This window comes from Squalius cephalus (assembly GCF_949319135.1).
Source record: "Squalius cephalus genome assembly, chromosome: 6".
Lineage (NCBI taxonomy): Eukaryota > Metazoa > Chordata > Actinopteri > Cypriniformes > Leuciscidae > Squalius > Squalius cephalus.
Genome location: NC_137127.1, coordinates 40,341,549 through 40,355,887, shown reverse-complemented (window position 1 = coordinate 40,355,887; position 14,339 = coordinate 40,341,549). Strand labels below are relative to the sequence as shown.

Genomic DNA, 14,339 nt, shown 5'->3' with positions numbered 1-14,339 from the left:
CCACCAACCTGAAGTGGGCAAGCCACCCTTTTCCGACTGAGGACCATGGCCTCAGATTTGGAGGTGCTGATTCTCATCCCAGCCGCTTCACACTCGGCTGCAAACCGTCCCAGTGCATGCTGAAGTTCCTGGTCTGAAGGGGCCAACACGACAACATCATCTGCAAAGAGCAGAGACGAAATCGTGTTGTCTCCAAACCTGACACCCTCCGGCCCCTGGCTGCGTCTAGAAATTCTGTCCATAAAAATTATGAACAGAACCGGCGACAAAGGGCAGCCCTGCCAGAGTCCAACATGCACCGGGAAGAAGTCTGACTTACTGCCGGCAATGCGAACCAAGCTCCTGCTTCGGTCGTACAGGGACCGGACAGCCCTTACTCCCGGAGCACCCTCCACATGCCGCCGCGAGGGACACAGTCACATGCCTTCTCCAAATCCACAAAGCACATGTGGACTGGTTGGGCAAACTCCCATGAACCCTCCAGCACCCTGTAGAGGGTATAGAGCTGGTCCAGTGTTCCACGGCCTGGATGAAAACCACACTGTTCCTCCTGAATCCGAGGTTCTACTATCGGCCATATTCTCCTCTCCAGTACCCTGGCGTAGACTTTCCCAGGGAGGCTAAGTGTGATTCCCCCTGTAGTTGGAACACACCCTCCGATACCCCTTCTTAAAAAGAGGGACCACCACCCCGGTCTGCCATCCCAGAGGCACTGTCCCCGACCGCCACGCGATGCTGCAGAGGCGTGTCAGCCAAGACAGCCCCACAACATCCAGAGACTTGAGGTACTCAGGGCGGATCTCATCCACCCCCGGTGCCTTGCCACCGAGGAGTTTCTTGACTACCTCGGTGACTTCAGCTTGGGTGATGGACGAGTCCGCCTCCGAGCCCTCAGCCTCTGCTTCCTCAATGGAAGACGTGACGGTGGGATTGAGGAGATCCTCGAAGTATTCCTTCCACCGTCCAACGACATCCCCAGTTGAGGTCAACAGCTCCCCACCTCTACTGTAGACAGCGTTGGTAGGACACTGCTTCCCTCTCCTGAGGCGCCGGACGGTTTGTCAGAATCTCTTCGAGGCCAGCCGATAGTCCTTCTCCATGGCCTCACCGAACTCCTCCCAGGCCCGAGTTTTTGCCTCCACAACCACCCGGGCTAAAGTCCGCTTGGCCTGCCGGTACCCATCAGCTGCCTCAGGAGTCCCACAAGTCATCCAGGCCCAATAGGACTCCTTCTTCAGCTTGACGGCATCCTTTTCTTCCGGTGTCCACCACTGGGTTCGGGGATTGCCGCCTCGACAGGCACCGGAGACCTTACGGCCACAGCTCCGAGCGGCCGCTTCGACAATGGAGGTGGAGAACATGGTCCACTCGGACTCAATATCTCCAGCCTCCCTCGGGATCCGGTCGAAGCTCCACCGGAGGTGGGAGTTGAAGATCTCTCTGACAGGAGACTCGGCCAAACGTTCCCAGCAGACATAGACATTTGCAGACTCGGCAGACCCAAGCGTACTGTACAGTTTTGGTGTCTGGCAAAATTATTTTAAAGAGCTGGAATGTCTGGAAAGTGTGTCTATCTGGTTTTTCATCTGTCTTCTGTGTGAGAGTGAATTGTTTAGTTGGTAAGAATGACTTCTGCCTGTAATCTCGTAATCTTACCAACAATACCAACAATACCAATCATTTGTAAATCTACCAGCCCAAAATTTAATCTCACCACGTTACTAATGACTAAGATGGCTATTCTGACTTTCTTCTGATGTTATCTGTGGAGGAATGTCATTAGGTAAGGCTTGTTCACAAAAATAAAAAGAAAAGAAAAATAATTTAGAAAGCAAATGGAGGCAAGATTGTGCAATCAATTCTTAAGGTCAATATAAGTATTTTTGTGGCAAGTGACTTCAAATTTATCGTGTTTATGCATAGGTTAACTTACTGAATGGACATGAATGTGTTAGTTATTTGGCCCCTGTTTTTTATACTTGTGACTTTATGGTTTCTCAGCCATAAGTCAATTAGGCCTAGTGTTGAGCTCATTTGCATATTTAAAATAGATTTTTCAAAGAATCTTGTAAAACAAAAATTTTACTTTTCATGTATACTTTCACTCTGTGAGGTTTGATTGTGATAGGAGTAAAGGAAAAAATAAGTCCATTAGGTGTATTTTGGGCATATTCGATTAGTATATTGCTCATTTGCATATTCAAATTCATTTTCAAAGAAACTTGTAATACAAAAAAAGTTACTTTTCATGTATACTTTTACTATGTAAAGTTTTATTGTGGTAGGAGTAAAGGAAAAAATTAAGCCTATTTGGGTGTATTTTGGGCATATTCGATTAGTGTATAGCTCATTTGCATATTAAAATTCATTTTCAAAAAAACTTGTAATACAAAAAAATTGACTTTTCATGGGTTCTTTCATTGTGTAAAGTTTCATTTCGATAGGAGTAAAGGAAAAAAATAGCCCCATTGGGATGTGTTGTTGCCTGGCCTTATTGGCACACATCTCGGATTGATGAGAATTTAACATATTTCCTCAACTAGGATTTCTTAGGACTTTTAGTATGTTGTTCTGGACACCTCATAGAAATGATCTATGCTGAAAAAAATTATTTTACAATTAGTTCTATTTTTGGCTCCAAAATGAGTTACTTTGCCTGGACTCTATGAACTCCTTTCTGAGTGTTGAAGCTGACTTCTGTTGCTTCAAACTGCAAATTATTCTTCAGTAAAACTTTCTTCAATCGACTGCACTTCTGACTCCAGGTCTTCATTAATAATATTTGGTCCTTGGGTCTTTAACTGTAAATTCCCCTACAATGTCTACTGTTTGATAGCATTATGTGGTGGAAATTACATTTATTACAATTTAGCATTAAATGTCTTGCTATGGCTGCATTTTATGTATACTAAATAATTAATATTTTAAAGCACAACTTGACAAATTTACTGCTTGATTTAAAATGAGACACAATAAATATATTAATCTCACAAGGGATATTTTACTTTTAGTTGTCTTCACACATCAGCTGTATCATATTTCTCAAGCAAAGCTTTTCACAGACAGGGTTACATCATTGCTGTGGGGAGAAGTGGAAATGATGCCACAGATTTTCCAAATTTTCCCATCTCAACAATTCGTTTTGAATTAGTACTTGAATCAAACCCTAGCAAATTGAATCAAATGCCCTTTAAGGTTACCATCACTTTGCTCTGGCAATCAAGCTACAAGAATATAGATGGACAGTACTTTTTTTGTACCATTGTTGAGTTGGGCTGAGAAAGCGGACATTTAATTTCTGCTATAATATCAACTACAATATGTTAAAGATTTTGGTTGGCCACCAACAAAGCAAACTGCTTCAGATGGTTGCAGAAAACGTATAAACAACCACTAACGCCTAAAGAAACTGCATATCCTTGTGGAAATGTCATGGCTTTGTTCTATGACTGCCTGAAATACTGAATAATACAAGCAATGTTTCCCAAGAGCTTTGCAATTATCATAACATTATAGGCTTATTTTATTTAAAAGCCTGGGTTCAAATTTCCTTAGGGCAGAGTCATATTTTTCATTTAGAGTTACTAATGAATCATTTGTTTTTGATTATGTGATTATACGGCTCCAAAGCAAAGTTCAGCATATGGAAAACAAAGTTTAATTAGTGATTATCTAATATATCACATTTTATCAGCAACTATAAAAGAATATTTTATAGTGAGTTGTATTCAATTAAAGGTGAAATCATTGTTTACTGGTGCCATGAAATTATAAAGCCAATTTCATTATTTCAGCAAGTAGCACATGTAAACAAAACTCAGAAACACAATAAATGTTGTAGCTGTGGCACATTAGCTTTTTTAGACCTCACACCATCTATGTTGTCGTCAAAAATAATGTCTTTACTATTATCTTATTATTTAGCTAATATTACCTTTTTGAACATTGTGCCTGAAAATAATATTCCCTGGTTGGAATTCAATGAGCAAAAAAATTAGCCCTTAAAATCTACCTTTTCAAATCTGTGTAAGTATAGTTATTTGTTGGTAAAAATAAATACACACAGATTATGATGAGTTTCTGGTAATATTGTATTCTATATAACTACTACATGGTTCTATATGATAATATGGTTCCTTCTCTACAGATAGACAGAAATGAAGTGCTCTGAGAATGTTGTCAGGGAAGACAAGTTATGTCATCTTAAATCTGATCAGACAGCAAAAGCCCAATCCTTACTCTTTTCACACAAGACATTATTCAATCATGAATTTGCATAAAACTAAGGCTCCTGCGTCACATGAACAGTATAGGGCTGGGATGATACACCTATCTCCCGATTCGATACTATCACGATAATTGGGTGCCGATACAATATGTATTGCGATTTTTTTAAGAATTGCAATTCTGTAAGTATTGCGATTCAATATTGCAATATATTGCAATTTTTTTAACACTAGACCATCGGGAAAAGTTCAATCATACACTTATACAGAGTCATATTTACAAAAACAAATCATCACATCTTTCTGACTTTTATTTCAAAGCATCATACAATACTACAATCTCTTGAATAAATGATTCAGTAACAAATACTTTTTTTAACAGTCGCTTGTCGCGAAACAATGTTATCGATAAATGCGTTATTTTAAGCACCAAGTTTCTATCGTAGACATCAGTGTTCATATTTGAACTTTAAACTTTTATCCAAGTACTTCTATGATAATTTTAACTATTGCATCACAGAAATATTGATACTATAAGGTTGAAAAGACTGTTTGTGAAGCTGACAACTCTCTCCGGGTCAGCGGCAGCGTCAACATAGCTTTGAATGCTGCGATATGATTTTTTCAAAGTTTAATAGACAAACGAATTGAAAGATCGCGTGGGTGTTTGAATGGAGATCACAGTCTTTTAAAGATTAATCGTGCAGCTCTATTGCCTTATCTCTCTCTCAGCATATGAGCAGTGCGAGGGCTTTTCAGTGCTTTCAGTCTCACGTCTCTTTCCACGCATCCATTTGGGATATTACGTCACTCAACACTCATAGATAACGACACATTTCATCCTCTGCTGGAACGAAAATGGCTAACTTCTGTCAACCTCATCTACAAGCAAGGACAAAAATAAAGCAATATCGATTCTGGAATAAAAAAAATCGACTGTTGAATCGAAAAAAATTAAATAAAAATCGCGATAGCTAGGTGAATAGATTTTTCCCCCAGCCCTAGTGAAAAGCGTCGGAGACTGACAAGGAAGAGAAGAAATTAGAAAAAAGTCGTTATTTTTGTGTGTTTTTTGTGCACAAAAACATTCTAGTCTCTTCTTAGCAATAAGGTTGAACCACTGTGGTCACATGGACTATTGGAACAATGTATTTACTACCTTTCTGGGTCTTGAAAGTGCTAATAACATTGCAGTCTATGTGGGAGGGGGGGTCAGAAAGCTCTCGGATTTCATCAAAAATATCTTCATTTGTGTTCTGAAGATGAATGAAGGTCTTACGGGTTTGGAACGACATGAGCGTGAGTAATTAATGACAGAAATTGTATTTTTGGGTGAAATTACTAACCCTTTAATTCTATTCATCAGGAGCAGTTTCCATGTTTCATTAACAGTTCATGTTAGTATTGTGTATTCACCATGGTGAATTTTGGAAATGGACAAATTGTCCCTCCTAATATTTGATATTCTTGATGTTTCTGTGCTGCAATCCCACTCTGTTTGTTGTAAGGATGACAAAAAGTTTTAAAAGTAACAGTTTTAGGGTGGTCTGCCTCAGCGTTCTAACAGCACTCGTCAATGTCAAAATGACTGACAAAAAGAAGGTGGGGCTTTGTTCACAGAAGACAAGTGCGAATTCCAACATGGCTCTTTAGTTTTAGCAGTGAAAGAGTGCGTAGTTGCTAAGATGTAATAGCTAAACATTGAATATTTGACAAATGTTTTTTGATAGAAATATTCAACGACCGACCTCTATATCCAGTAATGCAAACTACTCAACTTTTTAAAATGAAATTTTGCCATTTTTAAATAGAAAATATGCTATAATTTACATGATTCATGTAATGCACAACTGAATGTGATGAGACAAGGTAAGTTTAGCATTTGTGACATAGTTGACACAAATAAGAGTGAATGTGTGCATATTTAATAATAGGCCTATTTGCAAAAAGCTTAAATTGATTATTTCATAACATTTAGCAATTAGACCAAGAATTTCTTTTAACATTCTTACATTACTTACGACAGTTACACTTGTAAAACTAATCTTACAATAGGCCTATATGTGTAAAGTAGGATGGTACTTGTGTGTGTGTCAACAATTTTTGTGAAATAAATTTGCTTGTTTTTTTTAAACAAATATATATAATAATATATATCATATATCAAAGTGGGTCATGGCTTGATGACCATGGGAAAATGTGGGTCCCATGGCCAAACCAGTTGAGAACCACTGATGTCGAATGTAGTTTATGCTGAAGCTGAGTATAGACGGACTGACACCAGACCAGTCCCATAAACACTGGCCAGGAAATCAGCTCATGCTGTGTGTACACTATAGTGACCCAGCAAATATTAGAGGCACAAGTACAAGAGACATAAATAAAGGGTGCCCAATTCCCCTGGAACACCAATCTGGAGCAAAAACTGTGGCTTGGACATGTATCTGTCCCAGTTCACCGACATTTAAAAGTTCTGTTAAGAATTACAATAGCAGAATAAATAACCTAAAGAAAACCAATACAAAGATACAATGTTCTGGGCTGTACCATGGCCATTAAAATGTGTGTGGTCTGCTTGCTTTGAACACTTTGCCACATCATTTACGTATTAAAGAAAGTTGTTTTCTGTTAATGAACGCAAAAGTATTTTGGTCAAGTATAAAATGGACTGTTACATAGCTAAACATCAAATATACATCTGTGAATCATTAAATGAACCCATTGTCTTCTGGTTATGCTCTATCAACAGCACCTCTGAAATGCTGCCGATTACCACAGAAATATACTTGTGTCCATCACTTTGTAAAAACAAGCAAAAACATGCACAATAATGCACTTACTGTACAATTGAAGTCTATGGGCCATTTTATGAATGATGCATAAATAAATTCATTCTGCTGGTATAAACAACTTTACAGCACAAACAATACACATTTTTGGATAATTTAAGTAAGAGAATGAATTTCACTTTAACAAAAAATAAAGCTGAAAAAAATCTGCCAATTTCTGAATGAAACCCTCCAAAAAATGTATTTTCTTTTTATACTAATTGTCACTGTTCCATTGTGTTTTGACTTTGTTTTGTCTATAATGTCTATTTTTACAGCCTCCCCACCTGAGTTAGTTCATTAATATGTCACCATATTATTACTCATTTGATTATTCATCTAGTTCAGCTGTGGTCTAATTAGTTCTCCTTGTTTGTCAGTGGCTGCGTTCCAGTCCACTTTTAGACATACACTTGCGAACTTCCCTAAGCACTTCCCCTCGGGGGAATCCCTGCCGCCATTTTGAAGTGCGTTCCACTTTGTGAAGTGGACGAGGGAAGTTTATATGGACAGACCCTCGACCCCTCCATTTTGACCGAGGGAGCGAGTCTACTTCATATGTACACTTCAGGCACCTATATTTCCCACAATGCAGTACGATTGTGACGTCACCACAGATCTCGTCTAATCACCACCACAACAAACATTTTGTTAATTGAATTTAAATTTAAAACAACCCAAACACACCTATATACATTTGGATGCTGCATTAGACAAATTCTTAAAGGGAAAATAATTTTTTAAATAATAAATCAACTCCATAGTTGATTCCAAGTGATCAAGGGCTTAGGACGTTCCAATAGGCTCTATGCACGATAGGCTTCCGCGTTTTGTCTCAGCCCGCCCAGTTACATCCGGTGCTGCGTCGGAAGGCGTTTTTGCATTCGGTGGAGATAATGGCAAATTACACTCGCTGTTTACAAGAACCTCCAGCGGTTAACGTGAATGATGTTAACAATATTGTGAGGCAGTTAGCTGTCACACCTAAGAGTAAGAAAAAGAAGGGCTTTATATTATATATTTCAAGCTACATCGACAACTTTGAGGGTGAGAAAAAGTTTCTGAGAAAATGCATTTTATGAAAGTTTTGCCACTAGTAGCCGTTCGTGCATAGAGCGTATTCAGCCCATTGCAGTTTCCGCCAGTAGTGGGCACTTGTGCAACGTAAGCAATGACGTACATCCGAGTGAACGAGACGGAGGGAAGTTAGCGAGTGAAGGGCATGACAATTTTGGACTGAAACGCAGCCAGTGCCTCAAGTTCCCTTGATTCAGTGCTCCTTTGTTGGTTCATGTTAACGCATGATTGACACATTTGAAGCACGTCCCAGCCGGGTTCATCACTTATTGGGGTCCCCTGGAAACATTTCTGTTATGGTCTGTGCTATTTGCAGCACGTTTCTGTATTTGGTTGTGTTGTGAGTATTTGGAGCACACATGTGTTGTGAAACTGATGAAGATGTTTTCTTAATTTGCGGGTGTTTTTCAATTTGCATGTGTTTTCTTCAGTTGCAGCGTGTTGGGCTCTCTCAGCCACCGTAGCAATTAAAAATAGGCTTTATTTAAATGCATAACACAAATTTCAGTAGAAAGTATCACTATTCAGTATTTTCATAAGTACTGTTTTTAAAAGTATCCTTAAGTGTACAAGGATGTGTACTCTCTATAACTAACATTTTCAGTGCATTTATAACCAAAATAATTTAATCTGGTAAATCATGTCAAAGATACTGTTGATAGAGTTTAACTTTTGACCTATGAATACAAACACTCTAGTTAAAGAGATTTACCTGCACTATACTACTATCCATTAATCTGTCAAGGTAGATATCAATGACAACGAATATGCTTCAGTGTAATATTCAAGGATCAATGAATCATTGAAAAATTCAAAATGCCAGGAATTCCACTCATACTCTATACCACATTTACTACACATGCAATTGTCATAGTGATTTTCAGGTTTTTGCCTCTTTTCTACTTACTGTTACATCACTAATTCACCCAGTAATTGGACTTAACCTGAAATCACCTACAATTACTGGAAGAAATCAACAATCCCAATAAGGAAATTTGCTTAATTAAGCTTAAAAATGTACAAATTCAGAAAGGTTTGTGTGGGGGTTAGGTTTAGGAGTAGGGCTATGATGTGATATGTGAAAATATCTTTAACTCAGTGTAAAGACAATAAAACTCAAATTCCCACCACAAACCAGATCTGTATGTTTGCAGTTTTGGTTACGTGAGGACCAAATTTTAGAAAATGTCTGACTTTCTCATTATTTTGCATACTTAAGTTTATGGGTTTTGAAGTTTCATTTATTATAAACATTTGAACCTATTGAAGAATGTGGTCAAGTGATATGGAACTTTATAAAACTTTATAAATTCATCCTCACTGAAATGTCGGAAAAAGTTAAATTCACCTTACTGCGTATGCGTAAAACCTCAAAAAAGCTCACTGAGATGATGCAGTCGGAACATATATAATAAAGTTAGAATAATTTTTTTTAGCAAAATATCTCACCATTCACTGATGAGTCCAGGTCGCACTCACTCACCATTACATGTTTGGTCTAAAACACTTAGTCATCTTTGCAGGACTGTGATATGAAGAGTGTACAAAGTAACATATCTTTAGCAACAGTGTGAAAGTGAGTAGCACATAACAGGCACAATAGCAGTATAAACATACATACTGTAATTTATCTATCAGTTCAATATGCGTCACATGACTAAACAAGCGTTTTCAAATTTATCCACTTGGGAAAGCGTTTTCAAAAAGCTCAGTTTTCGCAGGACAAAAACTCCAAAACGGAGAGAAAAAGATATTAGTGTGGCAAAGCCTTAATGTGGTCATTCAGTCACAAAAAATGTATCAACATTTGAAACATTCAACCAGAATCAAGCATTCAGGAGCACTGTGGTAAAAAACTGATATCTTGTGTTTTTAAATGTTTGTGCTTCACATATTTTCATGTTGGAAGCGTGAGATTATAATGTTTCCAAAACCACAGGGAACAAAAAGGGCAATAAAAGATGGTACATATTTTGTGAACCATAACTAAAAGGACCATTGCAGGATGACGAGGTAGCAAGCTGAGCAGGATCATAAAACAGGAAGACAAAACTCAAGCTGATGATGGATACATGGGATATCTACCAGCTGTTTGCGGTTTTCCTCCAGGCATAGTCCAAGAACTCCCAAGAAGGATCCAAACGCCAACTGCAATCAGCAGACAGACATAAATGTAAAAAGAGAAACAAATGATGCAAAATTCTCTGGAGAACATAAGCATGACCATACGAGCACTGGGAATCATTATCATGGTTTCAATTCATTTCAAGCTAATGATTTATGACATTCATTCTATGGGTTTATCAAGCTTATATGACAAGACAATATGAGGGAAAGTCTGAAATACATAAATATTTCAGCGTTCATGAGATTACATCCTGTTTTGGAACATATAACCTTTCCTCAACATCTTGCTAATAGCTAACTGGAAGATCCAATCACTTTGCATGCAAAACTTTATGACTGTCAGCTTATGAGAGCTGACATACTTTAGCTATACTCATAACCCAGGTCTCCAGTAGGGTATCTGCTGGAGTTTCAAAGACCATCCAAGTTCACAGATGGAAAAGAGATGTTTTGGCAACACAGTATGCGGTTTACTTCTCACTGTCAGACTGACTTTATTATCTTCTTTTTCCTGCTGTGAACCCATTGATAATATTTGACATTGTATTAACAAGAAGCCCCTTGTTTATAATGTCTGAACAGCCTTGAGCTCACAGATGAAGTCACTAATGCAATTTATTAATGAGGGAAATGCAAATTCGGGTATTATTAGGGTCGACACTTCAAGGATTAGTTCACAAAAATGGGGAGAAATGACGTCCTTATTTTAATGTTTTTCTAAATCCATTCGCCACAAAAGGAGACATTCTGAATAATGTATAGTTAGATAAAAAGGATGCAAAAGTATAACATATATTTGTATATCAATTCATGGACAATCTCTGTGGGAACCTATCCAACAGGTATTGTTAGTGAATTGAGGGGTACATGGAAAAAATACTGTACAAATGGCCCAAAAAACATTTGCTAAAAAAAAGGACATAGCATTTCATATTTATATACAAGTTGATCATGTATTAAATGTGACAGTTGGCAACCCTAGCTATAGTCCTAGGTGTCATAATAGGACTACAGATGTTGGATGGTGCTTGACCATTGACTGCCCTGTATGCTAGGAACCTGTTTTTCAAACTGATTCTGATTGAAATGATTGGGCCTGAGTGTCATTTGCATAAGAATGATAGTAGAAAGAGATAATGATGTTGCTAATTGTAATATAATAAAACAGGTCCGAGTACTGAACCCTGTGGAACGTTCCGGGTTACTTGACTGTAACCCTGTTCCCTGAAAAAGCGGAACGAGATGCTGCGCTGCTTAGCGCATTGGGAACGTCTTTAATCGTGACCAGCTGTGAATATTGTGTGTAACATGTCAATAGAATTGACCTGGAGGTATTAATAGTCTCGGTCAGTGATGTCATCGGCATGCACCCGCAACACAAGGCTATAAATAGATGAGCCACAGGTGCATCGACAGGATATTTTGTCTGAAGAGCAGTCCTGGGACATCTTCAGCACGGCAATGTCGCGCAGCATCTCGTTCCGCTTTTTCAGGGAACAGGGTTACAGTCAAGTAACCCGGAACGTTCCCTTTCAAAAGCTACAATCGATGCAGCGCTGCTTAGCGCATTGGGAACGAGAATACCCACGGACCCCTAACGATTGTATAGGTTTGCTCACAAGAACGCAAGAAGGCCTCAGACGTTAGCTTGTGATGTCAACTCAAGGACGTGAGTACCCTCGAGGACCCTCGAGGACTATAGACTAATTTAGAGCCGACGTCACAGTTACGTCACGGCATTAGCTGGTGGCAAAACAAAGGAAAAACTGGAGGCGGCCAATACAAACCAGCACTGATTCGGCTACATAATTAGTAAGTAAGTAAAGTTTATTTGTATAGCACCTTTCACAGACAAGGAAGGGTCACAAAGTGCTGCACAGTAATAAAAATAAACAAAATAAAATAACAACTGTACAAGTATAAACCTAGTACAACTCCACAACTGTACTACCAACAGATTTCATAAAAATTCAATAACAAACAAATCAAATTGTTAGTTAAAAGCTTTTCCAAAAAGATGAGTCTTTAAGTGTTTTTTAAAAGATTTCATAGAACTCATAGTTCTCAGAGCTAAAGGGAGCCACAACACAAAAAGCACGGTCACCTCTTGTCTTAAGGCGTGTTCTGGGAACAGTTAAAAGATCTTGGCCTGAAGACCTCAGAGACCGACATGGAGTATGCATATGTAATAGATCGTGGACGTAAGAGGGTGCTTGACCATGCAAGGCTCTGAAAGTAATGACCAAAATTTTAAAATGTACTCTAAAACCAACAGGAAGCCAATGAAGGGCCTTCAGCCCAGGAGTAATGTGTGACCTCCTGCTGGTCCTAGTCAAAAGCCTAGCAGCTGCATTTTGTACAACTGGCAGTCGATCTATAGAAGATTTATTCAGCTTCTCCATCTCTTTTTTGGAAACCATAGATCTAATCTTAGCAATGTTCCTGAAATGGAAAAAACAGGTGCGAACCACAGACTTAACATGAGTGTTAAAACACATCGATCTGTCAAAAATGACACCCAGATTTCTTATGTCACTGCGGTCAGAGGATGATAGACCCCCAAGGGCCTGCCTAATCTTAAGGGTAATGTTGTCTGGGGCAAAAATCATCACCTCTATTTTATCCGTATTAAGTTGCAGAAAGTTCTCAGCCATTATTAATGGAGACTAAACAGTTCAACAGAAGGGACAGTTTGTCTAGTCTATCTGGACTAAATGAAATAAATAACTGGATGTCATCTGCATAACAATGATAAGATACTGTTTTAAAACTACTTATAAACTTTCCAAGGGGACGCATGTACAGACTGAACAGCAGGGGGCCAAGCACAGAACCTTGCGGCACACCACAGGACAAAGGAACAGAATCTGACATGAAAGATCCTGTGGACACTGAAAAACTCCTGTCAGAAAGATAGGAGGTAAACCAATCCAGAGCAGATCCAGAAATGCCCACTAGAGAGTTCAGTCTGTCAATCAGAGTGCAGTGATCAACAGTATCAAACGCTGCACTGAGATCTAACAAGACCAGCACAGAACACTCTCCTGCATCAGCAGCCATCAAACTGTCATTTGAAAACCTAAGAGGGCAGTTTCAGTTGAATGGTTTTTATGAAAGCCAGACTGAAATTTATCACAGATATTATGAGCCTCCAACACATAATTTAACTGCATTGCCACAACCTTTTCTAGGATTTTAGAAATAAAAGGCAATCTAGAAATAGGCCTATAGTTGTTAAAAGATGCTGCATCGAGATTACTCTTTTTCATGTTTAGGGACCTAGGGACCTGGCCCAGCCTAAGAGAAAGATTTATAATTGAAATCAAACACTGGCCAATAGATGTAATGGATTTCATGAACAAAGATATAGGCAAAATATCGACAGAGCTTTGGGAAGGCTTCATTGTACCCACTAACCTAATGACGTCCTCCAGGGAAATGGGGTAAAAGGAGTCCAGTATTGAGGGTCTTTGTTGAGTAACTATAAGGTAGTTAAATTATTATTATTGTTATTAAATGTCATCTTGTTGTGTTGTTGGGTGCAAGAATCGACGGAGTACAGGCTCCAATTTGAAAATTTATCGCATAATGTTTTCTAAATGATTGTGATTATTTGTGAATCATCTATAGCCGCTTTCCGACCAAGTAGTTCTAGGAACTTAGTTCTAGGAACTGTCCACTTCTAAACAGTTCTAGGAACTACTCTCCCCCAAACTCGGGTTTGCTGTTTGCGTTCGCACTGGCCAAGTGGCCATAGGAACTGGTAGGAGGGGTAAGGGAGTGACGCAAGCATGGTGACTTTTATTTTGAAGGCGCGACGGACCTTTATTTTGGCGGCGCTGAGAACGCCAGAGCAAATAATGCTCGCATTCTCTGTGCTTATTAGTTAGCGATCTGTCTAACAGTACTGTTTAATATCATATTAGATAGAACTGTTATAGAAAGTAGACAGTATATGAAAAAAGGTTATTAGCCTACATAATCATGTTTGGCTTGGTCCCCTCAAAGTTGCGTTGGATTTTCTCTTCAGCATTTAAGGTTTAGAGACCCATCTATCACTGTTTTCCATGTTTGTATAGTT

General features: G+C 38.8%; 1 protein-coding gene across 2 annotated transcripts in view; it reads right to left on the bottom strand.

The window, feature by feature from the left end:
• LOC307160254 (transmembrane protein 255B) overlaps positions 1 to 14,339 on the bottom strand; it is a 43,823-nt gene that overhangs the window by 22,779 nt on the left and 6,705 nt on the right. For both annotated transcript variants that reach the window (XM_079874199.1, XM_079874200.1), the window contains exon 3: positions 10,217 to 10,279. In XM_079874199.1, the coding sequence (XP_079730325.1) occupies positions 10,217 to 10,279 (63 nt within the window). The remainder of the gene's footprint in view (positions 1 to 10,216; positions 10,280 to 14,339) is intronic.